Source organism: Pipistrellus hanaki, assembly GCF_964339955.1.
Source record: "Pipistrellus hanaki genome assembly, chromosome: 18".
Taxonomy (NCBI): domain Eukaryota; kingdom Metazoa; phylum Chordata; class Mammalia; order Chiroptera; family Vespertilionidae; genus Pipistrellus; species Pipistrellus hanaki.
This window is the reverse complement of record NC_140520.1, coordinates 11,538,981-11,566,513: the sequence shown is the minus strand read 5'-3', so window position 1 is coordinate 11,566,513 and position 27,533 is coordinate 11,538,981. Positions and strand designations below refer to the sequence as shown.

The 27,533-nt window shown below is 50.0% G+C and overlaps 2 protein-coding genes across 15 annotated transcripts in view; one reads left to right on the top strand and one right to left on the bottom strand.

Moving 5' to 3' along the window:
* SETDB1 (SET domain bifurcated histone lysine methyltransferase 1) overlaps positions 1 to 17,031 on the top strand; it is a 22,230-nt gene extending 5,199 nt beyond the window's left edge. For 4 of the 9 annotated variants that reach the window (XM_084865671.1, XM_084865667.1, XM_084865666.1 and 1 more), the window contains exons 6-22: positions 503 to 628; positions 795 to 996; positions 1,470 to 1,543; positions 2,417 to 2,607; positions 3,391 to 3,520; positions 4,423 to 4,654; positions 4,745 to 4,903; positions 5,486 to 6,280; positions 7,317 to 7,433; positions 10,846 to 11,015; positions 11,597 to 12,222; positions 12,819 to 12,847; positions 12,970 to 13,102; positions 13,381 to 13,546; positions 14,907 to 15,118; positions 15,357 to 15,445; positions 15,627 to 17,031. In XM_084865671.1, coding sequence (XP_084721797.1) covers positions 503 to 628; positions 795 to 996; positions 1,470 to 1,543; positions 2,417 to 2,607; positions 3,391 to 3,520; positions 4,423 to 4,654; positions 4,745 to 4,903; positions 5,486 to 6,280; positions 7,317 to 7,433; positions 10,846 to 11,015; positions 11,597 to 12,222; positions 12,819 to 12,847; positions 12,970 to 13,102; positions 13,381 to 13,546; positions 14,907 to 15,118; positions 15,357 to 15,445; positions 15,627 to 15,744 — 3,569 coding nt within the window. In that variant the 3' untranslated portion in view covers positions 15,745 to 17,031. Of the gene's footprint in view, positions 1 to 502; positions 629 to 794; positions 997 to 1,469; positions 1,544 to 2,416; positions 2,608 to 3,390; positions 3,521 to 4,422; positions 4,655 to 4,744; positions 4,904 to 5,485; positions 6,281 to 7,316; positions 7,434 to 10,845; positions 11,016 to 11,596; positions 12,223 to 12,818; positions 12,848 to 12,969; positions 13,103 to 13,380; positions 13,547 to 14,906; positions 15,119 to 15,356; positions 15,446 to 15,626 lie in introns of those variants that run through there. The other 5 variants (XR_014793317.1, XR_014793318.1, XM_084865670.1 and 2 more) reach the window with 5 other exon arrangements.
* CERS2 (ceramide synthase 2) lies at positions 16,840 to 27,533 on the bottom strand. Of its 6 annotated transcripts, none has more exons than XM_084865684.1 (11): positions 27,485 to 27,533; positions 20,463 to 20,636; positions 19,944 to 20,061; positions 19,635 to 19,753; positions 19,382 to 19,439; positions 19,225 to 19,275; positions 18,910 to 19,002; positions 18,593 to 18,721; positions 18,286 to 18,392; positions 18,008 to 18,161; positions 16,840 to 17,812 (listed from the first exon to the last, which is right to left on the bottom strand). In XM_084865684.1, exons 2-11 carry the CDS (start codon positions 20,633 to 20,635, stop codon positions 17,675 to 17,677), a joined length of 1,140 nt encoding a protein of 379 aa, XP_084721810.1. In that variant the 5' UTR covers position 20,636; positions 27,485 to 27,533; the 3' UTR covers positions 16,840 to 17,674. The 6 variants fall into 6 exon arrangements, with proteins under 6 accessions (XP_084721810.1, XP_084721809.1, XP_084721807.1 ...); XM_084865683.1 differs by having other exon boundaries at positions 16,840 to 17,815; positions 27,485 to 27,512; XM_084865681.1 differs by lacking the exon at positions 27,485 to 27,533 and adding an exon at positions 25,388 to 25,527 and having other exon boundaries at positions 16,840 to 17,815.

Below are 27,533 nucleotides of genomic sequence, written 5' to 3'. Positions count from 1 at the left end.
TATCAAGTCAATATAAGATTATTTGTGATTTTGTTTTTCTTTGTTGTTTGCCTAAGTTTTTTGCCTGCTGTTCCAGTGTGTGATGGCTTTATCTGAATAATTTTTTAGCTCATCCTCATGGCGACTTCTTCCAGACGGAGATCAGAAAGAAGCAGTCTGAGAGAAGCTTTGCTTGTAGAATGGGTTTGTTACAGGAAAATGCTTCTTCTCATTTAATGAGTGGCGTTAATGTTGTTATTAATAAGGAGTTGTAAACAGTTGGTTAAAGTGACTTGTTCTTGAATTACATGTGAATTTCACAGTTATTTGAGTTTTTCCTATTAGCATTACAGTTGAGTCAGCTATGTTTTATGTTTCCACGTTTGACCAAGAGAGCAGCAAAAATGGCTAAGGATCAAAGATTATCCTATTTTCTCTGATTATCCTACTACCCCCTTTACTTTTTCATTCTCTGCCCAGTCTATGCTATATTTCTTTTGAAGAACTTTGTTTTCCTTCATAGGAGCATTGAGTCAAATGCCTGGAGAACTGAGCAAAGATGGTGACCTGGTAGTCAGCATGCGTATTCTGGGCAAGAAGAGAACTAAGACATGGCACAAAGGCACCCTTATTGCCATCCAAACAGTTGGTATGTTCAAGCTAGAGGAAGAACTTTGAACAACCTGCAGGTGTCCATTACTGATTTTCTTTTCCCCACAGCTTTGCCTTTTGTCTCGCACAGCAGTCAGGATTTATTGGAACCCAGAAGCTGGTGGGCTTTTATAAATTTTGTTTTATCTTTCCCTTTTACTCAGGGCCAGGAAAGAAATACAAGGTGAAATTTGACAACAAAGGAAAGAGTCTACTGTCCGGAAACCATATTGCCTATGATTACCACCCTCCTGCTGACAAATTGTATGTGGGCAGTCGAGTGGTGGCCAAATACAAAGATGGGAATCAGGTCTGGCTCTATGCTGGCATTGTAGCCGAGACACCAAACGTCAAAAACAAGCTCAGGTACGTAAACAGAGGATTGTAAACAGAGCAGAGGCAGGAACACAGCACTTGTCCTGTTCAAGTCATAATCCAGATCTCACAATTAGCCTTTGTGCTCTTAGTCCCCAGTGGCCAAAACTCATTTTTCTTTGCCATGGGAGTCATATGGGTGATTCTCCTCCCCCGCCCCTTTTCATTTTTTTCCCCTTGAGAAAACTTGGAAGAGAGTAATCAGAATTAACTAATGGTTAATAGGGGAATAGGGAATCATGTAGGAAGAAGAAATAACAGGAATCTGATAGTAGAACTATTGAAAAGGGGGATATATTGGTTAGATGAAGAAAATCTTTAACTCTTGGGGTGGTAAGAAAGAATAACAGGAAACAAATAGTAACCTGGAACATCTTCCCTGAGGTGGAAGCTAGGATCAGATAATGCCTGTATGTCATGTTAAATATAATTCCCTAATCTTTCCAATATCACTTTCCTTACAGATTCCTTATTTTCTTTGATGATGGCTACGCTTCCTATGTCACACAATCTGAATTGTACCCCATTTGTCGGCCACGTGAGTGTTCCTCCTTTCTTCCTTAGTTCTATTCACCTTCCTCTACTTTGTATTTCTTCTAAAGACAACCAGTTGAGAAGTCCTAGTGTTTTTGTTGCTTCTGTCTCAAAGAACGTAAGTTTGATTAAAGTCCTTTGGGAGATAAAGTCTTATTTGTTCATCTCCAATGATGGGTCTTTGTAACCAAAGAAGGAGACTGGAAGATCATGACTGACTTGGATGGACAATCATATTGTAGATGTGTTTTTATTTCATTTCTAGGTAATTTAGGTTTGAGAAGATATTAGTCTCATACTTCTTCCCTAGTCTCATACTTCAGATAATGTGTGTAAATCTGTAGGCGGCACAGTGTTTTCTACAGAAGCTGTGTTAGATGGGGGCTTCATGGTGTCCTCTATACTTGTGACTCCGTTTAGGTACAAACTCGCACAGAAGAGTCAATAACACTGCTGTGTTTCCACATAACCTGGAAGTAAATACATTCAGGACCCCTTAAAAGCCTGATAGAGAATAAGAGGGAAGGATAATTTTTTCAATCAATTTTCATAATGCCATCTGATCATTTTTTGTTTACCTCTAGACATACCAAGTTAGCAAGAATTTTCACTTGAATTTTTGTAAGAGGAAACATCCTCTTCATAAAATGAATGACTCACCTGTATTTATATATTGCTTATTTAGTATTCACTTGATTTATATGAGTATTTGCCCCTTAGGTTCAATACTTTTAAGTGGTCTTAGCTTTGCTTCCCTTGAGGTTGTGATTTCACTTATTTTTCTGCCCTCCCAACTTAAAAAATATCAAACATCTCCTTGCCATATTAAGACATGCCCTGCATGCCCTCTCTCAGTCTCACTTCTTCCTTGGGACAGTGAAAAAGACTTGGGAGGACATAGAAGACATCTCTTGCCGAGACTTCATTGAGGAGTACATCACTGCTTACCCCAACCGGCCCATGGTGCTACTCAAGAGCGGCCAGCTTATCAAGACTGAGTGGGAAGGCACATGGTGGAAGTCCCGAGTCGAAGAGGTGGATGGCAGTCTAGTCCGAATCCTCTTCCTGGTACTGTTCTTCCCTAGTTTTTGGGGTGGGTTAGAGAGTAGGAGAGGCAATAATGAAGATGATTTTGTAAAACTTCATGATTTTCCTTTTTTATCCTCTTATCCATTCTCACTATTTTGATCAAAATTTACTTTGTCCTTTTTTTTTGTTTGTTTGTCTGTGAGTGGTTGAAAATAAATTCCCTGAATTTAATTATGACACTAATCTGTATGGCTGGCTTTTGTTTTTGTTTTTGTTTTGTTTTTTTGTGTTTATTCCTTTTTCTCTAGGAATAGTCACATTGCATTATAGGTACAGAGAAAGCAGCCAGTTTCATTTGTCCATGGTTAGGGTTTTGGTAGCATGATGGGACAGAGAAGGAAGGATGAAGGAATTGGAATTGGAAGTCTTTTTGACCTTTTAAGTTCTATGATCTTTCAACGCCCAACTTAACTCTTCTAAACCCATCCTTTCTCCCCTCATCCCTTCCTTAAAATTATATTTCTCCTCTACTATCCAGCATTTTGTTCCTAAGGCCTAATGATCCTGACGATAGTGATTCTCATACTTAGTAAAAATATCTGTTGCTCCTGAAATTTCTTATAAACAAGGAACATGTTTTTCTTCCTTATCTTCCTGATGCGTTATCATGTAGCCCAGCACATAAGTTTATTGAATAGATAAGGAATTTGGGGCTCATCAGGGAGATTTCCCCAAGGAATCCCATGATATATGTTCTCTACAAATGACAAGATAGATTCTAGCCTTAACTCGCTCTTTCCCTCCCTGCCTCCGATTCCTCAGGATGACAAAAGAACTGAATGGATCTATCGAGGCTCCACACGGCTGGAGCCCATGTTCAGCATGAAGACATCCTCAGCCTCTACGTTGGAAAAGAAGCAAGGGGGACAGTTCCGGACACGTCCAAATATGGGTATATCCAGAAAGGTGCCCTGGGTGGGGTGGAATGGGACAAACCAGCAAAGGTGATTATAGGCAGTGGCCGTCCTTTGTTTATCAGGATGACACTACTGACTCTTTGGGAACAGGAGGTGTGCCCTGAGTTGTGTGCAGTAGCGGTGGTGGATTTGTGGTGTCGCCTCCACATGCTGTGGCTCTGATTTGTTCTAAACGACCACATAAAAATCTGAAACAACTGGCTTAGGTTAGGGGTATTGGTGGTGGTAGTGACCTTACTCACATGAGGATAACTGCTTTTTGTTTTCTAGGGTCAACTTTCTTTCTTTTTTTTTTTTCTTTTTTTCTTTTTTTTAATATATTTTATTGATTTTTCACAGAGAGTAAGAGAGAGGGATAGAGAGTTAGAAACATCGATGAGAGAGAATCATCGATCAGCTGCCTCTTGCACACCCCCTAGGGATGTGCCCGCAACCAAGGTACATGCCCTTGACCGGAATCGAACCCGGGACCTTTCAATCCGCAGGCCGACGCTCTATCCATTGAGCCAAACCGGTCCCCGGCAAGGGTCAACTTTCTTAAAGCCTAAACTGTTTTTGTTTTTATATGTTCCTAGCATGCTTTGAATTGATTCTTCCTGACTACATTATTTGACCAGTGAATTAATTTTTGAAAGTTTTCATCAAAATATAACAGTTACTAACATAAATGGTCTGAGGCAGGTTATTAAGTCAAAGCCAGCTTATGCCAGTACTTCTTCACTCATTGGTATCAATATTGGAAACTGACAGTCTTAGCACTTATCAAAATGTTTCCTTTTATGCTTTTTTATATTAATATAAATTGAGGGTCAGGTGTGTGCATAAGTACAAGTGCCAGCTGTCATCTTCCCAATGGTAAATTTCATTTTTCCTGTAGGTGCTGTGAGGAGCAAAGGTCCTGTGGTCCAGTATACCCAGGATCTAACCAGCACTGGAACCCAGTTTAAGCCAATGGAGCTGCCACAGCCCACAGCCCCACCTGCTCCACCTGCTGCTACACCTGTCCCACCTGCTACCCCCATCCCACCTGCTGCACCCGTCCCACCTGTTACACCCACTCCGCCTGCCCCACCTGCTCCACCTCTGTCCCCCCAGGCAGGTGACACTGAGTGAGTGCTATTTTTTTTTTTTTTCTAGTTTCTTTCATATTTCATGTTTTCTGTATCTTTTATCATATCATCTCTTCTCTAATCTCCTAGAAGCTTGGAAAGCCAGCTTGCCCAGTCACGGAAGCAGGTAGCCAAAAAGAGCACCTCTTTGCGTCTAGGATCTGTGGGCTCTGGTCATTCCTCCCCAACGTCTCCTTCACTCAGTGAAAATGCCCCTGGTGGGAAACCCGGACTCAACCAGACATACAGGTGAGGAAATCTCAGGCTCTTGATGGGGGCAAGGAGGTGCAGTGAGGACTGAGTAGTTACAGGGAGGTTCCTTGGCTCCAAGGGGTTATGATGGTGAGGAGTTTGGACTTGAAAAGAAAGTTTTTAACCTTGGAAATTTCCAGGAAACAAAATATATATATATATAACTGAATTAGAAACTGGGTGCCTAGAAATACAGAATTACCAGAAAGTCATTTGTTAAAGCTTCTCATTAAATATGGTAGCATCTTTGGTTCAATAAAAAAGGCACATTACAGCCACTTTCCTTGAATTGTGAGAGTTAGTAAGGACATTTATAGGACACATAGCAGGAAAGAAAGCATTGGTAGAAGACTGGACTCTGCTTCCGTAATTCACAGGCAAAAAAACTTTTAAGAAAGGTTATATACCCTGTTGGAATAGAGATATTCTCAGTCAGTTAAGAGAAACTAGGATGTTTTCATTACCCAGGTTTTTTGGGAAGGCAAGGGAAAAATCTGACTTTCTTGTGCCATGTTTAGCCTCAGAGATAATAACAGTTCCTGGTGCATTCTTACCTGATGTGTTGCATCTCATTTGCAGGTCACCTTTAGGCTCAACAGCTTCTGCGCCAGCACCACCAGCACCCACAGTCCTTCCAGCCCTCCCAGCAACCACAGTCCTTCCAGCTCTCCCAGCAACCACAGTCCTGCCAGTCCTCCCAGCATCAACAGTGCTCCCAGCATCCACAGTCCTGCCAGTCATTCCAGTCCTCCCAGTATCCACAGTCCTCCCAGCCGCCCCAGCCCTCCCAGCCGCCCCAGCCCTCCCAGCTTTCCACGGCATGTTGGAACGTGCCCCGGCGGAGCCCTCCTACCGCGCCCCCATGGAGAAGCTTTTCTATTTACCTCACGTCTGCAGCTTTAATTGTCTGTCTCGAGTCAGACCTATGAGAAGTGAGCAGTACCGAGGCAAGAACCCTCTGCTGGTCCCACTGCTCTATGACTTCCGGAGGATGACAGCCCGGCGCCGAGTTAACCGCAAGATGGGCTTTCACGTGATCTATAAGACACCCTGTGGCCTCTGCCTTCGGACAATGCAGGAGATCGAACGCTACCTTTTTGAGACTGCCTGCGACTTCCTCTTCCTGGAGATGTTCTGTTTGGACCCCTACGTTCTTGTGGACCGGAAGTTTCAGCCCTATAAGCCTTTTTACTATATTTTGGACATCACCTACGGGAAAGAAGATGTTCCCCTCTCCTGTGTCAATGAGATTGACACCACTCCCCCACCGCAGGTGGCCTACAGCAAGGAAAGAATCCCGGGCAAGGGCGTTTTCATTAACACAGGCCCCGAGTTTCTGGTTGGCTGCGACTGCACGGATGGGTGCCGGGACAAGTGAGTTGTGGGGTATTGCTGGCCCTGCTACGGTTGCCTTTCCTTCCACTTCTTTCTCTGCCTTACACCTGCACTCCTTTCCCCATCCCCCTTTACCTTCTCCCTCAGCTGGAGCTCCTGCCCTAAGGTCTCCATGAAGCTATGTAATAGAAATGCTGGGGTTGACTTGGCCCCACTGCATAACCCTGGGTTCATGTGTCTTCTTTCTCTGATTCTCCTTTTCCTTCATTTTTCTCCAGTTGACACTTTGTTTCATTCTCTTTTTATCTTATTCTCACAGTCATCTTCTTACTCTGTCTTTTCCTTTCTCTTCCTGTCTAACAAAAGAGTTATATGTGAATTGACCATCACTCCAACACACAAGGTAGCTGCCCCCATGTAGTCAAAGATGGCTGCCCCTATATGGACACAAGATGGCCGCCACAAGATGGCCAGCAGGGGAGAGCAATTGGGGGCAATTAAGCCTGCAGGGGAGGGCAGTTAGGGGTGACCAGGCTGGCAGAGGAGGGAAGTTGGGGGCAACTGGGCCTGTAGGGAAGGGCAAGTGGGGGGCACCCAGGCCTGCAAGGGAGAGCAGTTGGAGGGGACCAAGCCTGCAGGGGAGGGCAGTTTTCAGTTTGGGGCGACCAGGCTGGCAGGGGAACAGTTAGGCATCAGTCAAGCTGACAGGGGAATGGTTAGGGGATGATCAGGCTGGCAGGCAGAAGCGGTTAGTGGCAATCAGGAAAGCAGGCAGGCGAGCAGTTAGGCGTCAGCAATCTTGGATTGTGAGAGGGATGTCCGACTGCCCATTTAGGCCGATCCTACTAGGGCAGTCGGACATCCCTTGAGGGGTCCCAGATTGGAGAGGGTGCAGGCTGGACTGAGACACACACACACACACGTACACCTTGCCTCCTGTGCATGAATTTTTAGTTTATATATATGAATGAAGAAAAAGAAATTTCTTTATCCTATCACCCGCCATTTGTTATTACTTCTTGGTTTTAAAGAAAGTCTCACAGCTCTACCTATCTTATCCTTCTATCTTATGTAGGTCCAAGTGTTCCTGTCATCAGCTAACTATCCAGGCTACAGCCTGCACCCCAGGCGGCCAAGTCAACCCTAACTCCGGCTACCAGTACAAGAGGCTAGAGGAGTGTCTGCCCACAGGGTAAGTAACGGGAAAGGAAGGAGCATACCCTGGTTTTCTATTCTTGTAGAAACCACCAGAATTCTAAAAATTGAAACAAAAAATGGAATAATTGAAACAGGCGTTCATTTTATCAATTGAATCTTATTTATTGAAAAACCAGCACATATTACTGAAAACACAGAATGATTGAACAGTGTCTAGGAATTTTCTGTTGTGATCAAAAGTGATGTTAATTTTATAGCTGTATGAATATCCTAGAAGATTATGGCTTGCTCTGGCAAATGAAATATATTCAAAGAGGAAAAGAAGGCAGAGACTTGATTACTTAGGACTTTGTAAATCAGAATAAAAATTATGGTCAAATTCATGGTGCAATAGGTAGCTATTGGAGATTTTTAAGGAATCAAATTGACCTGCCTTTCAAAGATTACTCTGGCTTCTGTCTGGAAAATAAGTCTTAGGGCAGCAAAATAAAAATTTGCAAGGCCAGTTAGAAAATATAAGAGAAAGGTGGTGATTGCTGGTATTAACATGGAAGTATAGTAAAGGGGAAAGAGGTTAGGTTTGGGGTACATCTGGAGGTAGAGCTACAGAACTTGGTAGATTGACTATTTGGGGTAGAGAAGGGGCAGAATCAAGGACAGTTCCTAAATTTTCTACTTTAGCAACTAAATTGGGGCTTTTTTACTGAGATGGAAGACCAGAGGAGTTACAGATCTGAGTGAAATTCAGCTTCTTTTCCAGTTGATTGAAGTTTGGGATGCCTGTTAGACAGTCCAAGTGGAAATGTTGGAGAGGCAGCGCGATTTCTGAGAGAAGTGTAAGGGCTGCGCAGGAGTGGTGTTTAAAGCCTGGAGGAGTTCCCTGAGAGAGAACAATAATAGAGAAGAGAAAGGGGCCCAGGAGCCAGCCCTGGGCCCTCTAAATAAAAACTGAACAGAGGAGGTAGAGCCAGGTCAGGGAAAGAAAAGATGAATGAAAGAGTGAGATATAATATGGTAAACTGCTTACTTATGAACATGTGAACTAATAAACTTCGTGCTCAAGATGCATAATTAGGAGAGAGAATAGAAGAAAGAAGAACATTTAATAGAAAACCTGCTGTGTCAGCTTAGCCTCAGAGGAGATTGAGACTACTGAGGAGGTCAGGAGATGAATTTGTGCTGAGTGCATATTGAAAATTAAGCAAACACAGTTACTAGCTTTACCTGCATTACTATATCATGTTTTCATTTTAAATAAAAAATATGAATCTTGTAACGATATTTATATTTGCTAATGCTGGGTGATAGGTGAGTGTTCGTTGTATCTTTTACATGTTTGAAATGTTACATTGAAATGTTTTCAAATAACCACAAATAATATATGACGCCTGCTTAAACCTCTCTAATAGCTTCCAACTCTACTTGGGATTTTATTCTAATTCTTAATCTTGGGTCACCAGACACTGTACTTACTATCTTGCTCCTTCCTATCTCGCTCCCCCCAAAATTGTTCCAACTACACTAATATTTCTCAGTGCCTGGATCTAGTTCTCCCAGTGTTTGCCAGCCTACCCTGAGGGCCTTTGTACACACTGTGCCCTCTCCGCATTTTCCCAGTTCTTTGCGTAGTTATCTCCTTTAACCTGGAGTGCTCTCAGCTTTATTCTGACCTCAGGGAAACTTTTCCTGGTCACTCTAAAACTAGGTCATTTTTTTTTTTTTTTTTTTTGCTAATTTTGTCATTGAGCACCTGTTTGTGTCCTTTACAGCATCTGTGACAGCTTTATCATATTTGTTCATTTGTTTTTGTTCTGAGTTTATTTTCCCCCCATTAGAATGTAAGCGCCATGAGGGCATTTCTTTCTTGCTCCCCGTTTTATCGCCAGCAGCTGAACCTATCCAGTATCTGGCACATAGTAACAACAAATAAATTTTGTTGAATAAGTGATGCTCAGTATAGCTTACTCCAAAACTTTCATCTGGTGGTGATTAAATCTGAGATCAAATTCTGGCCCTATCCCTCCTAATTTTATTAACTACTAGAGGCCTGATGCGTGAAATTTGTGCAAGAGGCTCGGCCCGCAAAGCCCCTTGCAGCCCCGTGCGGTTTTTCTGCTGTTCGATCTAATTAGCATATTAGCTCTATTATGTAGGATAAACACAGTCTAAGAATATTAACATTCTCCCCCCCCCAAAAAAAAAATTTTTTTTTTTTTAAAGAATATTGACATTCCCAAAGGGATTTTAAAGGACTAAAAGTTGTTTCTTGATACAGTGCTGGTTCTGTGTTTTGTGAAAATTCATTGAACTATAGACTTATTGTGTACTTCTCTCTGTATATTACGTTTTAATAAGTTGTTTTTTTTTATCATTTAAAAACACCTTTATGGCTACTTTGAAGATAGACTAAGAGAATGTATGTAAAGCATTGACTTAATGGCAAACACAAAATATATCTTCAATAAGTAGAAGCTGCTCCTACCATCTTTTTCAGGGGGTAATGTCATCAACCAACTCTCTGTACTATTATCTTTTCAAAAGTAAACATTTTTCTTTTTTTTAATATATTTTATTGATTTTTTACAGAGAGGAAGAGACAGGGATAGAGAGTTAGAAACATCGATGAGAGAAACGTCGATCAGCTGCCTCTTGCACACCCCCCACTGGGGATGTGCCCACAACCAAGGTACATGCCCCTGACCGGAATCGAACCTGGGACCCTTCAGTCCGTAGGCCGACGCTCTACCACTGAGCCAAACCGGGTTCGGCCAAAAGTAAACATTTTTCTTTTCTTTTTTTTTTTTCTCAAAAGTAAACATTTTTCAATTTATATACCAGGAAAAGTAAAATAAAATCTAAAACCCTGAGCAAAGCATATAGAGCAGAAACACTGAAAAGCTAATTGACATAGCTTATCTACTTATTTTAATAGCTCTTAATCTGTGTTCACATCAAAATTTCTTAACTTTTCTCCAGATTAGGCATTCTGGTATTCACTGTTATTATCTGTATAATACAATATGACAACTATTTATATAAAATCACTTTTCCCCCTTAGGAATTATTTCCTTGTGCTATATTCCCACATGAAACAAAAAGCATATAGTTCAATAAATCTGCTCACTTAGTCATTACCTCATTAATGATGATACCTTAAGAATTATAACAGTTTGCCGAAGCCGGTTTGGCTCAGTGGATAGAGCGTCGGCCTAAGGACTGAAGGGTCCCAGGTTCGATTCCGGTCAAGGGCATGTACCTTGGCTGCGGGCACGTCCCCAGTAGGGTGTGCAAGAGGCAGCTGATCCATGTTTCTAGCTTCCTATCCCTTTCTCTTCCTCTCTGTAAAAACTCAATAACATATTTTTTTTTTTTTTAAAGAATCATAACAGTTCAGTGGGTGCTGTAGTGATTATGTCATGACTGATTTTATTGTATCCTCCTCCCAGAGTTTATGAGTGTAACAAACGCTGTAAATGTGACCCAAACATGTGCACAAACCGGTTGGTGCAGCATGGACTCCAGGTTCGGCTACAGCTGTTCAAGACGCAGAACAAGGGCTGGGGTATCCGCTGCTTGGATGACATTGCCAAAGGCTCCTTTGTCTGCATTTATGCAGGTTGGTAGTGAACCGTTTGCTTTCTGGAGTTAGGACACGGTGGGGAAATGAATCAGAGACAGGTTTGAACATAAGAATAAAATGCTTGACACGTGGATTGTGAGTAAAAAGAGGCCAACGTTTTCTTCTGTAAACATGATGAGTGATGTGCCTGTCTGGGTGGATGCGGGAGGGACAAAAATGCTTCATAAGGATAAAGAGTGAAAAGGGATGAAATTGTGAGTGTGATGATGTTCCAGAGAAGGGGCATGGTAGTAGAATCAAGTGTATCATTTTCTCCTACATCACACTACCCTATCATCCATCCAGAGATCTTTTAGCATAGCTGAGAACTCTCTTGGTAAACAAAGTAAAGAAGAACACTAGGAAGGCAGAAGGGGCAGGATTGAAAACTACAGTTAGCTTCTCATACTCTCTTAGTGAAGACACAAGGGAGGAGGTATCATCAAAGACAGACAAGACACCCTAGTGGAGGCATTTTCACTTTATGTGCTGATGCGTTAGGTATGGCTGGAATGACCCTTATTCTTTCAAAAGCATCTGCATAACCCTGGAAGGCCTTTAATTCTCTTCATTCCCAGGCAAAATTCTTACAGATGACTTTGCAGACAAGGAGGGCCTAGAAATGGGGGATGAGTACTTTGCCAACCTGGACCATATCGAGAGCGTGGAGAACTTCAAGGAAGGGTACGAGAGCGATGCCCCCTGTTCCTCTGACAGCAGTGGTGTAGACTTGAAGGACCAGGAAGATGGCAATAGCGGTACAGAGGACCCCGAAGAGTCCAATGACGATAGCTCAGACGATAACTTCTGTAAAGACGAGGACTTCAGCACCAGTTCAGTGTGGCGCAGCTATGCTACCCGGCGGCAGACCCGGGGCCAGAAAGAGAACGGGCTGTCTGAGACAGCTTCCAAGGACTCCCGTCCCCCAGACCCCGGGCCCCCACATCTTCCCGGCCCTCTGTCAATGTCTATGGGTGGCTGCAATCCACCTTCTTCTGAAGAGATTTCTAAGAATAAGGTGGCCTCGTGGTTGAGCTCCAATAGTGTCAGTGGAGGTGGCTTTGCTGACTCTGATAGCCGTTCATCCTTCAAGACCGAAGGTGGGGAAGGCAAGGCCGGGGGAGTGAAAGGGGAAGCTGAGAAGGCCACCACCTCAGGGCTGAGCTTCAAAGACGAGGGAGACGGCAAGCAGGCCAAGAAAGAGGTAAACTGCCAGCAGTGGTCTTGTGTAACTTTGGTACAGTAAAAAACTTAATGCAGTCTTCACACGTAGATTATTTACTTGATGGTTATCTCTGTGGCAAATCTGATTATCTACCCTCTCCACCCGGCGCAGTCCTGGTGTTCATTTAAAAAAAAATTATTTTAAAATCAACCTACTGGGTTGATTCATTCCAAAGTAAAGGATTTATAAATAATGTTTAAAAATTAAGTGCTACTCTAAGTATGTGTCATTGCTTGCTTCTCTTAGAGAAATAAGAATCTAAAATATATTTTTCACGATGCTTCATTTTACCACATTACAGATAGTGAACGTGTCCCTTGTCCTAAGGACTGCCTTATTAAGGCGTACCTAGACATAGTATTTTCTATGAACATTTTATGCCTTATCATGAGAAAGCATTGAATATGAGAATATGGTTTCTCCTGTCAAGTTGCAGTCATTTCTCCACACCTTATTTTAAAGAGTGTACTTCTCACTGGCTAATGTCTCAGGTCATTTGAGATGAATTCTAAATGTTGGACTTATTACCTAGGGCCATAAAAAACATTTAACCCTTCACTGGCTATCTTTTCCAGGAACCTGATGACCGAAACAAGGGATCAATGTAAGTGCCTCTTTTAGACCTGTTTCCAAATCTGCCTTCTCTCAAGCCTTCAAAAGAAAAGCCATGAACTTGACTTCTCCAATCTCTTCCCTTCCCCTCCTCCCCCCCCCCCCTCTCGTCAGAGTTACTGAGAGCTCTCGGAATTACGGTTACAATCCTTCTCCCGTGAAGACTGAAGGACTTCGCCGCCCACCTAGTAAGACTACTATGCATCAGAGCCGACGCCTCTTGGCTTCCACTCAGTCCCACCCTGATGTAAGTGACCTTTCTCAAACTGTACCTTACCCTGCCCTCCGTTTTATTCAGAGTCTGAGTGAAGGAACATCCTTCTCCCCTGATCAAGTCCTTCACCATAATTAACTGTTAGATCTTTCTCGCTGCTTTGGCCTTGACTTCCTGCCTTATTTTCCTTCATCCAACATGTAACCTTCCTCTGTCGTCTCAGCTCCTTTCTGCCTAACCTTAGGTAAGAGGCAGAACTTGAAGGGTCCCTCCCCATTTACCCTCTTCCCTTTCACTCTCTGCCTCCCCAGGATGTCTTGACACTGTCCAGCAGCACAGAAAGTGAGGGGGAAAGTGGGACGAGCCGAAAGCCCACTGTTGGTCACACTTCAGCCACAGCAGTGGACAGTGATGATGTCCAGACCATCTCCTCTGGCTCTGAAGGCGATGACTTTGAGGACAAGAAGAACATGTCTGGTAGTCTGAAGCATTTGGGGGGTAGTTGGAAGGAACCATAGGAAAGTTGAGATAGAGGCATTTTTGCTGGTTTGTTTATTTAGATTCCACATAAGTGAAATCGTATGGTACTTGTCTTTGTCTGACTTGTTCCATTTAGCGTAATACCCTTTAGGACCATCCGTGTTGTTGAAGTGGTAAGATTTAATTCTTTTAATGACCTAGTAATAATATTCCATTGTATATATGTATCACATCTCTATCCAGTCGTCTGTTGATGGGCACTTAGGTTCCTTTCATATCTGGACTATAAATTATGCTTCATTGAACATAGGGAGCATATATATATTTTTTAAATATATATTTTTATCGATTTTGGAGAGGAAGGAAGAGGGAGTAAGGGATAGAATCATCTGCCTCCTGCACACACCCTACTGGGGACTGAGCCCTCAACCCAGGCACGTGCCCCTGACTGGATTTGAATCCCGGACCCTTCAATCCACAGGCCAACACTCTATTCACTAAGCCAAACCAGCTAGGGCGGGAGCATATATCTTTTTAAAGTAGTGTTTTGGGTTTCTTCGGATAAATCTCCAAAAGTAGAATTGCTGGGTCATAAAATAGTTCTAGTTTTAAATCTTTGAAGAACCTCCATACTGTTTTCCATAGTCACTGCATCAATTTGCACTCCCACTAACAATGCACAAGAGTTCCTATTTCTCCACATCCTCACCAACATTGGTTGATTTATTGATGATAGCCATTCTGAAAAGTGAGGTGATATCTCATTGTGGTTTTTTTGCATCTCGCTGATGATTAGTGACCTTAAGCCAGGGGTCCTCAAACTTTTTAAAGTGGGGGCCAGATCACGGTCCCTCAGAGAGCTGGAGGGCTGGACTATATGAACTACTAATTCCTACTGTAACACCTCGGCTGCGCTCACTGCCCAAAAAACCTGGCGGGCCGGATCAGACTCCTCTGCGGGCCGCATGTGGCCCGCAGGCCGTAGTTTGAAGACCCCTGATTAAGCATTTCATATATCTATTGGCCATCTGGGGTAGAGGATTTTTTTTTTTTTTAAAGAAACTATAGAAAAAAATTCAGATCTTAAAAGTTAAATGTCTTTAGGAGGGCTTCCTGGCTCCCAGCTAAACTGTTAATACCGCTTCACATGTCTTACTGTCTTCTCTCCATTCCCCTACTCTTCCCTCGGCTCCTTTAGCTAGCAGATCTAATCCTGCTTGAAAAACTGCAGTTTAGAATCTTTTCCTCAGTCTCAGCTTATTGTTATTCCTGAGCTGTAGTGCGTGGGATGAAATGGGGGTAGACTATCCATCTTGGGTTGGGATGGGAATATGAACCCGTTCTCTTTCCTGTCTAGGCCCAATGAAGCGCCAAGTGGCAGTAAAATCAACCCGAGGCTTTGCTCTTAAATCAACCCATGGGATTGCCATTAAGTCAACCAACATGGCGTCTGCGGAAAAGGGGGACAGCGCACCTGTTCGTAAGAACACACGCCAGTTCTATGATGGTGAGGAGTCTTGCTACATCATCGACGCCAAGCTCGAAGGCAACCTGGGCCGCTACCTTAACGTAAGACCCTTTCCCACACTCGTAGATGCTGGATTATCCCATAGTCTGCAAATTTCTACTGCTCTTAACACAACTATATAAATCTACCTTTTCTTGCTATAAATTCTTGGTCTCAAAGGATCTTCAAGAGAGAGTTTTTGAAACTTCTGCTCTGCTGGGGAGGTTTTCTCTCAACTCTCACTCCGCAACGCCAGATTCTGTGTCTTTGTTCTTATTGATCCTGTCATTAAACCTACAGCACAGTTGCAGCCCCAACCTGTTTGTCCAGAATGTCTTCGTGGATACTCATGATCTTCGCTTCCCTTGGGTGGCCTTCTTTGCCAGCAAGTAAGAGGGAGTCAGAAAAGAGGGTGGTTGGAGGAAAAGAAGCCCAAGATTCGGAAGGGGCAAGGACCGTTGAAATTCTAAGGGCCCCTCCTCCACGTGTGATCCACCTTCACCTGCACACGCTGTAACCCCAGGCACCGGGGTGATCTCCGGTCTTCTCACCCCATCCTTTTCTTTGCAGGAGAATCCGGGCCGGGACCGAACTTACTTGGGACTACAACTACGAGGTGGGCAGTGTGGAAGGCAAGGAGCTGCTTTGCTGCTGTGGGGCCATCGAGTGCAGAGGGCGTCTTCTTTAGAGGGTAGCCTTCTTCCTAAGCTTCTGAACCCTTCCTGGACTGACCTTTCCTCAGGAACTGGGTCTCCCTCCCTGTTAAACTCTGACTCTCCCCCAACCCCCCCCCCCCCCCCCCCAAGTCTCCATCCAGTCCAGTTACTCCCTCCATCTCCTAGTTATTCTGGGTCAGGACATCCCTTCCATTGTGGTGTTACTCCCTCCAGTTCCTAGTTATTCTGGGTCAGGACATCCCTTCCATTGGTGTTACTCCCTCCAGCTCCTAGTTATTCTGGATCAGGACATCCCTTCCATTGTGGTGTTACTCCCTCCATCTCCTAGTTATTCTGGGTCAGGACATCCCTTCCATTGTGGTGTTACTCCCTCCAGCTCCTAGTTATTCTGGGTCAGGACATCCCTTCCATTGGTGTTACTCCCTCCAGCTCCTAGTTATTCTGGATCAGGACATCCCTTCCATTGTGGTGTTACTCCCTCCATCTCCTAGTTATTCTGGGTCAGGACATCCCTTCCATTGTGGTGTTACTCCCTCCAGCTCCTAGTTATTCTGGGTCAGGACATCCCTTCCATTGTGGTGTTACTCCCTCCAGCTCCTAGTTATTCTGGATCAGGACATCCCTTCCATTGTGGTGCTAGCAGGCTGGGTCCTTCCTCCACCCCCCGAGGCCCTGGGGGCTAGGAGAGGTTACCACTCTTACCCTGGGCCTGACCTCCCTCCCGTCCTGCATTAGTTCAAGTGTTCGTGCTTGTGACACTTTATCCCTGTATGAGGCTGCGTACTTGATGTCCAAGGTTCGCATCATTTCCTGAGCCTTTTAATAAGATGTTAAAACTAAGGTTGTGATTGGATTTTCTCTCCGCCTCCGTACTCCCAATTCTGGGTCTCTCAATGAGGGTGTCTGTGTTCCCCCATCCTTCCCTACCCTCCTCTACTGTTGCTTTTTCTTATTTGCCATGTGAAATTTTAAAAAGAAATTATGTAACTGTGAGGAAAGCATGAGAAAGACTACCTTAGTTTATTTCGTTGATCCCCTTCTCAGTTCCTAATATCTCAGACACTTGTTGCCATGTTTTATTTAATCTTCAATATATTTTATTTAAAAAAAAAAAAAAATAACAGTACATTTTGGTCTGAAGTGGTCCCACTGCTAAAAATGCCAGGTGCTAGTTGTAATTCTGGCTTTAAAACCGAAACCCCAAATGTTTAATAAATTAAAAAACAAAACAAAAAAAAAAACTAGTTGCCATTCTACTCCAAACCAACTAGCCTAGGGGAAGAGGCCAGAGAAAGGAGGCAGTAAGACCTTGGACCTGTGGCTACAGGGACAGCTGGCAGAGAGAAGTAACACAAAGACTGTCTGAGCAGTCCCCGGTATGGCCCCCACTTTTTGGCAGAGGTAGGGTAAGGGTCATGTGTACCCTCCTACACTTAGTTCATTTGCATCTTCGGAAAGAAAAAGTTAAAGTCAGCTCAGCTTTGGTTTCTGGTCCAAGTTAGGGAGCTTAGACAGGTGAGCCTTGGTCCAGCTTTGGCAGAATGAGGCCCACAGATGGGACAGTAAGGCACGACCCTGGCTCTGGAGGTCAGGGAGTCAAAGGCAAACAGCTAGTGCCAAATTCTGAAGGATAAGGAATGTGAGTTTGTAATCCCCACCCCCGGGGCTGAGGAAGGGTCTCGAAAGCAATAGGAAGGATAACCTGGAAGTAGACCGCCCCCTCTAACGAAGTCTGTAACCAGTCTCCCCAGGTGGAGACGTGGGGATAGGTTGGTTAGGATTTGGTTTAAAGGCAACTGGGTGACAAGCAGAGGGAGGGGGGCACAGAGAACTCTCTTCTGGCTTTCTCCTTTCTCTCCAGAGCTTACAGTGACCCCACGGGGAGGTGGGGAGAGTTCCTTGGCTTTACACATTAATCTGCGGGGCAGCAGGGACAATGGTTCAGTCATTTTTACGATGGTTGTTGTTGAGGATGGGGTGGCCATTGGCGAGGGCCCGGCTCTTTGCTCCTCCCCCGCCGGTAGCCTCCTCTCCCTCTGAGCTCTCCGTTTCTTCCCGGTCACTGCGTTCATCTTCTACCTGCTGTGGAAAGGGGTAGGAAGGGTTATTTGGTGTCCTCGAACCCCTAAACACCGCCTCTCTGTGTGGGCTTGTTCCAGCTGTTCCCAGGGCCCCACAGTAGTTTTTTTAGACGGTTACTGGGACGGGAGGGAGTTGGGGCAGTTTTTAGAGTTGAGGGTAGTAGGGCCTACAAAATGGGGATAGGGCTTTCACCTTTCCAGTTATGAACTTGTGGGCCATGCGCAAAATGAGGTAGGCCCAGAAGATATGCAGCATCTGTAACACTCCCATCATGGAATTGAAGAAGTAATAGCCAAAGAAGGCAGGATAGAGCTCCAGCGGGTACACCACTGTGCAATGCAGGATCCTGGCAACGGGAAGCGAGAGAATTGTCAACACAGAAAGGAAGAGTCTGCGATGGAGGTAAGTGGGAGGGCGGGGCAACACTCCTGATTTCATAAGAACAGGAGTATAGTCTGGCCTCTGCTCACCAGAACGGTAGGATGACCAGTCGGGTGATGATGAAGACGATGGCGAAGACGATGAAGATGTTGTTGCAGGTGTTTTTCCATCCGGCATAGTTAAACATCTTGGCTGACTGCACAGACAGCCCCCCATCCGTCACCATAGGCTCCTGACTCTCCCGTACACATTCACACATGCACCCGTTACCACGCATGCTCCGTGCCCCCACCTCCTTGGTCCCAGGAATGTCGCACCAACCCCAGAAGGAGATAGAGGGACAAGGGAACCTGCACCAGGGTCTCTGGGTTTGAAGAGATGTCCAGAAAGCCTGACCTCTAGCAGGTAGTCGGAGGAGTCGTGCAGAGCCATGATGAGAGTGCCCGCTCGGATATAGTTGGCGAACCAGGAGAAGCTGATGAGGATGATGGTGGCAACGTGGTGGATGATCTGCTCCTTGAAGTCCTGCAGGAAAGACGTAGGCTGCAGGGGACCTTTTCCTGTTCCCCGGTCCCCACTGTTCCTCCTCCTCCCCCTCACTTTAGTTCCCCACGTCCCACAGCTCCATCCAGGGTACCCAGAAACCCAAGGTGAGGCTATTCATTACAGCTTCACGTTGGCTTCTAGACTTAACGGCACAGCCCTTCACCCACCTTCCGCTTGACGTCAGAGGCGATGCTGAAGAGCAGGGACCAGTAGAAAGAAAGCTCAATCATATAGTACCAGTACTGGGAAGGGATGGTGCTCTGGGATATGGGAGAGAAGGAGAGATTAGATAAGGGCCCTGGAGTGACTGACCCAGGTCTTGCCCTCTCAACACCAGCCCTGCTAGCAGCCAAGATTGAGTTTAGCACCATAACTCCAGTGCCTTCTGGCACGTGTTCTAGAGACCATCTCTAAGCATCCTAGTCCTATGCCACACTGTTTCTCATCACCTGACGTAAGGAAGTCAGAACCCCATCTCATACCTGTATGGGATATCCCTCCCAAACTTTCTTCATGTCATAGAACCAGGGTTTCTGCAGAGAGATGATGACGAGTTAGAAGAGGAGGGACCCAAGTTCCGTGTCCCACACCCCCCCGCCTTGCCAAAGACCCTGCTCCCACCTAGCAATCCCCACTCACATCCACAATGACAGCCATGCCGGCAATGAAGGCAATCAGGTAAAACGTGAACCTCCAGCTGGAAGAGGAAGCGGAAACAGCTAGCACAGTGGGGTGGGAGAAGGTCACTACCCTCCGAGGACCCCAGAGATCCTCGGGAATATCCTGAAGAGCCACAACGACCTCACCTGAGGGAGATCTTGCCCTGCACACAGCCACCGCCCACCCCTCCCAGCAAGATCATCAGACTCCGCTCTTCTCCAACCTCCCCCACCTGGCTTCTCGGAACTTCTTGAGGAGACTGGGCCGGTCCTGGTTGCGACGGCGGCGGAACCAGCGCTCTACCTGGCGGCCAGAGAGCCCACTCTGCCGGGACAGCAGCTCTACCTCTGCCTGGGTGTAGGGAAGAAGCCCGTCCATCACGTTCCACTTCAGAACTCGGCAGTGCCCTCACCCACCCACCTTGCATTGAGTCTGTACCACTGCTTCCCCGTCTCCTCACCCACCAGAAATGCTACTCCTGTCCGCTCCCTTCCCCTCCCCGCTGGAGCTCAGTAGCTCCTGAAGCAGGTCAGCAGCTCACCTGTTTGGGGTGCTTGCCGCCGGTCAGGTAGAAATGCTCCAGGGTGGGGTTGGGAGGGGCCCGCAGCCGCGTTTTCTCCTTCACATTCAGGAGGGCGGCCAGCGGTGTGGCCACGTAACTGGGGAAGGGAAACGAGTGAGAAGCACCTCCCTGCCTGGGAAGCCCCTACGCCGGGAGGGGAAAGGACTGCACGCTCAGACAACTGGATGCTGGGCCTCAGTTTCCTGGCAATCCCCTCCCTGGCCTCCGAGGGCTGCCCAGAGCTGACAAAGCTGCCTGTGTTCGCAAGTGACCAGGCCGGGCGGAGGGTGAGAACAAACAGCCATTGACAGAAAGGGCCCGGGTGCTGAGCCCTCGGGAAGACAATGCTGCCTTCAGTGGGGGCCACACGGTAGGCAGGGACCTGGGTGGCCAGAACACCAGGGTCTGGGACCAACGAAACAGCGAGAGACAAACTTGAAGTGCAAGCAACAGTGTGGCCGGCAGCCGGGGGAGGCCGGGGTGGGCTGGTGTGCTCACAGCTCAAAGAAGTATCGCACGATGAGGAAGAGCAGAGCCAGGGGCAGTGTGACGTAGAGGTCTGAGGCTTTGGCGTAGACGCGTCCATCGCGGTCTTCTAGATCGGCCCAGGTCAAGTTCACGGGCAGCCACAGCCGTTCCCACCAGAAGTAGTCATACAAGGTCTGGAGCATCCTGAGTGAGGAGGAGGGGAACGGAGAGGGCGTTAAAGGGGACAGCCACGGGGGAGAAAGGTGACAGTTTTCATGGTTTAACCAAAGGAGCAGGGGCAGAGACTCAAGCCCTGGGCTCAGGTCCCGGTCATGTGGCCTTGGACAGATCAGTTTCCTCATCTGTGATAACTTTCCAACTCTGACATTTACCATTTACAGCAACAGAAGGTACCCCTCGCCCAAGAAGTCCCGATTCCCTGGCATTAAGAATGTCAGATTTCCTATCCCAGCATGGAGGGCGGGCAGGATCTGGTCCTAGAAGTTACAGCCAACCAGCTGGGTCAAGTCAGGGCCCTCCCTTCCCTGACTCTCCAGCCACCACGTCCAGTCCCACCCGTCCCCCACCCCCCACCCAGTCCCCCCAAACAACTGCATGCTTCCTTGCCGGGTAACTTCAAAACCAGATTTGAAGGCTGGAGCAAACCTCCTCTTCCCTTTCCCTACAGCCCAGTCCCCGGGGGGATTAAGAGGCCAGAATAAAGCAAAGTTATGTCCCCAAACGGGCCGAGCATGAAGACCATCAGTGGGCTGTTGCACACAGAGGAACACCGTGCCAAGCCCCCCAATGCCTACACGTGAAGCACAACAATCCCATCAAAAGGGTCTTTTCAGAAACCAAGTGAGGGCAAAGCTGCAGAGGCCAGAGGATCGAGAGACCTGGTGGAAGCGCAGCTATTGCTTATTAAGGCTTATTAAGGCGTACCCAGGAGATAAAACACTGGCCTGCAGGGAACGACCCGGCACCGCGCCCTCAGCCCAGGAGAGAGCGGCTGCTTCCCGGCTCCCCCTTCCCGCCGCTGAGAGAGGCCGGGCCCCCTGGACACTGGATGAGGAAGGGAACGGTCTGTGGCCCGGGAGGGGCCAGCGGCTGCTTGGCGGTGAGAGAAGCAGCAAGATGGCCCTGAAGAGCCAGTGATGCTGGAACCAGTACACCTGGCGGTCCTGGGCCTGAGCAGGGAACGCAGGCAGGATGGCAAGGGCGGTACTTTCCAGACTCCCTGCCCCAGTCCCCCAGGAGCGGGGAGAGGTGGTGCCATTCAGGCTGGCCGAGGCACTACAAGCGGACGCAGAAGGAAGGGGGTCCCGTGTCCCCGCCACCCACACGCGCCCCAGGAGGAAGAGAGGGAGTGGATTGTTCTCCCCGGTGAGCTGGAGACCAGCGGAGCCCGGGCAGGAGGCTGATCAGACAGGTCACAGCGGAGCAGAGGGAGCGGGCTGGTCCTCCTGCCGCTCCTCGGCCTGTTCCACCCCCGCCCACCACAGAGGCCCTTGCGAAATCCCTCGCGGCCTGTCACGGGTCGGTATTCCAGCTCAAGGACTTTACCCTCTTGTCCCCACTCCAGCTCACTCCTCTCAGATGAAATCAGAGGTCAGCACTGACAAAGGAGCTTCAGCTCCTCCTTCCCCAGTAGCACCCATGGGTGCCTACGTCCGTCCGTGCTCACATGTATGTATACACACACACACACACACACACACACACACATTCCAGGCCTCCGCTCACGAGGGCACAGCCCCTTCCTTCTCTACCTTCGTCAGAATAAATATTGAATTAGAGATGGAAGCCCTCAAGTGAACAAAATTAAAGTTATCCACAATGGAACGTTTCCCACACAACCACGCACCCACTCACACTTTTTCTTCCAAGGAAAAGTGGTAGAAAATCTAGTAGAGAAGGGTTAAGACAATGCCAAGATGTGGTAGCACCCCTGGCTCCGCCTCCCCTCGCCCCCCTTTGCTTAGCCTGACGGGAGGTGAGGAAGTTGACTGACCCAGTCCCTTGACTGATGTGTCTCTTGAGATCCAACCTGCCCTCCAGTGAGATCGACAGCCACGGGGAGAAACAGGCCCCATCCCCACCCTGGTCCGTGGAAGCCGGCAGGGAAGTGTCTCTTGGCAGGCACCTTTTGAGCAGGGGTCCTCAAACTTTTTAAAGTGTGGCCCCCAGAGAGCTGGAGGGCTGGACTATATGAACTACTAATTCCTACTGTAACACCTCGGCTGCGCTCACTGCCCAAAACACCTGGCGGGCCGGATCAGACTCCTCTGCGGGCCGCATGTGGCCCTCGGGCCGTAGTTTGAAGACCCCTGCTTTTGAGGATTCAAGATTCAGAGGGGTCCTGCAGGGCAGGGAGGCCTCTCCGGTTCCTGGGCCCCAGGAACACCTGCTGCCAGTCATCCCTACAAAGCACATGGGGCGCTGGGGAGGTGGGCAGGCAAGGACTGTGCCAGACAGCGGTCAAGGACAAGTGCTCGGGCAATGCCCCCCCCTCAGCCCAGGACCCAACACACCGCTCCCCCTCCAGCTCCGGCAGGAAGGCGGGTGAGCGGCGAGGAGGCGCGCAGGAAGCATCAGGCCGTCGGAGACGCGGGTTAATGGGGGCTCTCCCACACCTGGGTGCCAGGCTTTCTGTGGCCACAGCCTTCCCTGCTGCCAGTCCTTCCATTAGCCGAGGAGCACTATCCCATCCCTCCTCCCCCAGCACACACACACACCTTGCCCAGCGGAGAGAGGCAGCAGACTCTGCAGGCAGGGTCTGGACTTCTAGCTCCACACGGGGATTGGGGGAGGGGGGGCAGACAGCAGGGGCACCCAGCCGGCCTCGCTCACACATCCCACAGAACCACCAGGTCTGCTCCTGACCCGTTGGCAGCCCTGCAGGCTTCTTGGCACCAGCACACCACACCAGGCAAGGGATCCCATAAACAAAGGGCGAGAAAGGGGTGTGCGCGGAGGACAGGGAGCCGACCTGCTTTTCCAGGCCCTCTTGGCCCTCAGGGCAGCTCCTTGTCTGGTGGAGAAAAATCACACCTACTGATACTTTTCCACTCACAGAGCTCACTCACCCCAAAGCAGGAAGAGACAATAGGGGGTGTGTGTTGGGGGGGGGGGGGGTGTCTGTCACACACAAACACACACACACACACACACACATACACACACACACACACACACCTGCCTCAGAGACACAGATGCCACTTTCTGAGGCACAGGCTGGCGAGGAGCCAGCAAAGCAGGGATTTCATGGGCATTGGGTTACCAGGAACTTGAGCTCGGCTCAGCCCAGTCCCCACCCTTCGCCCCAACTCTGCCTGCCTCCGCCCAGGCCTGCACCGATGGACGGAAGGGGCAGAGGGTCCCCATGGGGGCAGGTACCCCCGGAGTGCGGGGAGGGCGGACAAGGAAGTCAGCTCACAGACCCGAAGTGAACGCAGCCCCACCGGCTCTCGGGGCTTGGAGGAAACACAGAGGAAAACATAACCGACGCGGCAGGGGAGAAGAGTGACAAGAGAAGATGCCCCGGCTTCTGCTTCCACAGAAGCGTGAGGAACAGCCAACAAGAAGTGGAAGAGGGCCCGGTAGTCTTCCTGGTTGGAAACCTCTCCGGCGGTGAACCAGGAGGCTGCGAGCAATGGGGGAAGAGGTGCCACCATCCAGGCTGCAGGACAGACCCCAAATCTGGCTTCTCTGACCCTCCCACCAGAAGCCCCAACACCCCCATCCCCCGCTGCCTGAGGCTGCAGCCCCGAGGGGCAGGGAGAGGCAGATAAGCGGCAGGCAGTGCTGAAGGGCACAGTAAAGGAGCCGGCCTGACCGGAGACAGGCAGGCCGGTCCTCCCTCCCAGGGGGAAGGCTGGCCAGAGGCCCCAGGGCCGGGAGCGGGTTGTGGGGTACCCAGGGAGACAGGAGTCTTTGGAACGGGGGCACTGGATGATGGGGACTAGGCGCTGAAGGATGTCTCTGTAGACAAGTCCTCAGTCCCAGGCGCCCCATCCCAAGGGCAGTCAGCCCCCCAAATCCAGGCCGGATCCCTGGACGATGGTGTGGGATGGCAACCCCTCCAACACAGAGGTGGGAGGACGGCCTGCTGGAGGCCGCCCCTGGTTTGATTCTCTGGGGGGAGGGGCTCCCTCCACTGCCCAGGGCTCTCAGGACCCCCAGCCTGGGGCCTGGCGACGCCGGGGGCTGAGACCAGGTGTGGATGCCAGGAGCAGGCTTGGGGAAGAAAGAAACACTCACCCCCAAAAAAATAAAAATAAAAACTCAGGCCAAAAGTTCGTGCCACACACCTGTAATTAACCTACTTGCCAGAGCACCTCCGGGCCAGTCATTAGCAAGACGTGGTCCAGAAAACCAGTTTCCCCGGCGGCTCCCCCTCCACCCCCGCCACACACACCCCATAACGGTCTGGGAGCCTTGCCCTTGGGGGGCCGGGCGGGCTCCCGGAGCCACTCCTTCCTGCTTCCCGTTAAGCACATGGGCGCTCCGACCGCCCTCCCTCCCGAGCGGCCCGGGCGCCGGGAAGAAGGCGAGGCGGTGGGACCCTGCCCGCCCTCCGGCCGCCGCGGGGCCCTCGGGGCTCCCCGCACCGAGCACCCGGCCGCTCACCCCGCCAAGGGCGCCGCGCCCGGGCCCCACCTCCCGCCCTACCTGTTGCCCGGAGGCCTCTCCGCGCTCGGGCGGCGCGTCCCGGGGACGCGGAGGCGCCCGGCCGCCTGCCCTCCGGCCGCCCCGGTCCCCGCCCCGCGCGCGCCCCGCGGAGGCCCCGGCCCGCGCCCCGCCCGGCGGAGGCCCCTCTCTCCGCGGCCCGCTCCGCCCGCCCGGCCTCCCCGCCAGCGGCGCCGGGGCGGCCCCGGGTCCAACAACTTCCCCCCGGGCCGCGGCCCCCACCCGCGCGCGGCGCCCGGAGCCCGGCCCGGGTCCCCACTCACTCGGCGGCGGCGTGGGGCGCGGGGCTGGGGGCCGGGAGCCGCTGCTCCGTCTCTGCTCTCCGCGCTCCGGGCCCCTCCGGACTGGCTCGGCCCGTCCTCTCCTCCCCCTTCCGCCCGCCGCCAGCCCGCTCCCTCCCTCCCTCCTTCCTCCTCCTCCCGCCGCGGGCCGAGCCCAGCTGAGCAGAGGCCGAGCCCAACCCGGGAAGCAAGGCCGCGAGCCGCCGCGGGGCCGGGGCTGGGCGTGGGCCTGCGGCCCCGGGAGAGCAGAGGGGCCCGGCGGGGGGCCGCGCCCTGCCCCGCTCCGCCGCGCCCCGGCCCCGGGACCCCCGCCCCGGCCGCGCCCGCGGGGAGCGCCGCGCCGGAGGCGGTGCGGGCTCCTCCAGCCTCTGTCTCTCCGTTGGGGTGCGATGCAGCCCCTGGGGGACCCCGGATCGGACCCACGAGGTCCCCAGGGACCCGGGGGGCGCGGAGGGGCGATACCTCTGCCCCACCCAACGCGCCTACACTGCGTCCCGTGACCTCAGCCTGGCGCACCCCCTTTCCCCGCACCCCTCCTCTGCCCGCGGATTGCCACACTCCCCACCCCAGCCCCATGGGCAGCGGGGGGAGGACGGCGTCCGGGCTCCGGCGGCCGCAGTCCCGGGCCGTCCGGCCGCCGTGCAGGGCGCCCAGGCCGAGCGCCCCGCCAGGCATGGGGGGGGCCCCCCGGGGACCCCACAGCCGAGTTCGCCACCCTAGGGCGTCCCCGCCGGCCCCGCCGCCATGAAACCCACGGCGTTTCCACCAGCCTGCCCCCGGTGGCACACGTACCCTGCCGGCCGACTCTGGAAGAGCCAACCCCCAACTTTTGTTTTGTAAAATGGACTCGAGTTTCCAGTCTGCACCACACTCACCACCCAAGGTCACATTAAAAAGTGTTTTTTCACTCGGTCCGATAAAATCAGTATTTCAGGAAGATGCAACCCGTTCATCCTAGAAAACTGTCCTTGCCTCCGTCCTGGTGTGGGCAGAGGGTGTCTCAGAGGTGTGTGAGGGTTTGTTTAGAAAGAGAGCTACAACTTACTGCTTGGAGAGGTAACAGTTTTTTGTTTTGTTTTTTTGCCTTGATGAATTGTAGCCGGTTTTATATTGCCACAGTTAGAAGCTCGGGGAACTGGTTGCACGGTTTTATCTAGTCACGTTCAGGTGCTCCGGCGGTTCTTTCAGGAAGGAGCGTGACACCCCTTCTCCCCTCCTCCCTTCACCCCACCCCCCACATACACACACACACACTAATCCAGTTTGGGGGCTTGGCCCTCCCCAAAGTCCCCTTCCGCAGAGGTACAGAGGCAGAAGCTGTATGATTTCCATCCTGTTCGTTCATCTGCTCTTTGCAGTGGGGCCCCGGGCCCAGGCCCACCTCCCCCAGTTCCAGCCCAGAGGATTCTTCTACCTTTTTTAGCCCCAGACCAGCCAATTCCCAGCAACTCCTCCAGCCCCGGCCTCCTTTGCCCCGGGGCTGAACAACTCCCTTACTAGCAAATCCTGTCTTTGGACCCTTTGGTGACTGCCCCTCCCTTCACCTGCCAAATCCTCCCTCCACCAACCTTTCTCCAGCTCCTCCTCTCCTACACAACCACACGCTTCCACAAGCTCCTGGCAAAGGGTTAAGAACCCCCAAAACACCGAACTACGTGGTCTGTGTTAAAGAACAGAATTCGACAGAGTAAATGTGGCTGTTAGTTGCTTTGTAGTGAGGTTCCAGGGCCGCCTCTTTGGGCCACAGCTAACCTTGGGTTCCTCCCAGCTCCTCCCCACACCTCTGTCCTACTTGGCTCTCCTCCTTCAGCTCCTGAGCCCTCTCGGGCAGCTTTCCTAGGTGCCAGGCTTTCCCAAGCTCCTCACCAGCTCTTCAAAGATCCCTCACCCCACCCCAACCCAGGACTGAAGACCAGTTAACCTTTTTGTTTTGTTTTGTTTTGTTTTAAGATCCCAGTGGGGAGGGGAGGTTTGGGGACAGGAGTTAGATTGCCCAGGCCTGACACATAAAGATAAGAGGGTGTGCTCCCCTCCCCCAGGACACGAGGGAGAAAGTGGATGGAGAAGAGAAAACCTCACCTCAGTCAGCATGAGAATGGTGCCACCAGTTCTGTCAGCATAATTGGGT

Bases quoted from the DNA above. Each gene is read 5' to 3' on its own strand.
- CERS2 (XM_084865683.1), bottom strand. From the start codon at position 20,635: ATGCTCCAGACCTTGTATGACTACTTCTGGTGGGAACGGCTGTGGCTG. The intron at 19,754-19,943 runs GTGAGCTGCTGA...CCCTACACCCAG, and splicing joins GCGGCAAGCACCCCAAACAG to GCAGAGGTAGAGCTGCTGTC. The intron at 19,276-19,381 runs GTGAGTGGGGAT...ATCTCTCTGCAG, and splicing joins GCATGGCTGTCATTGTGGAT to AAACCCTGGTTCTATGACAT.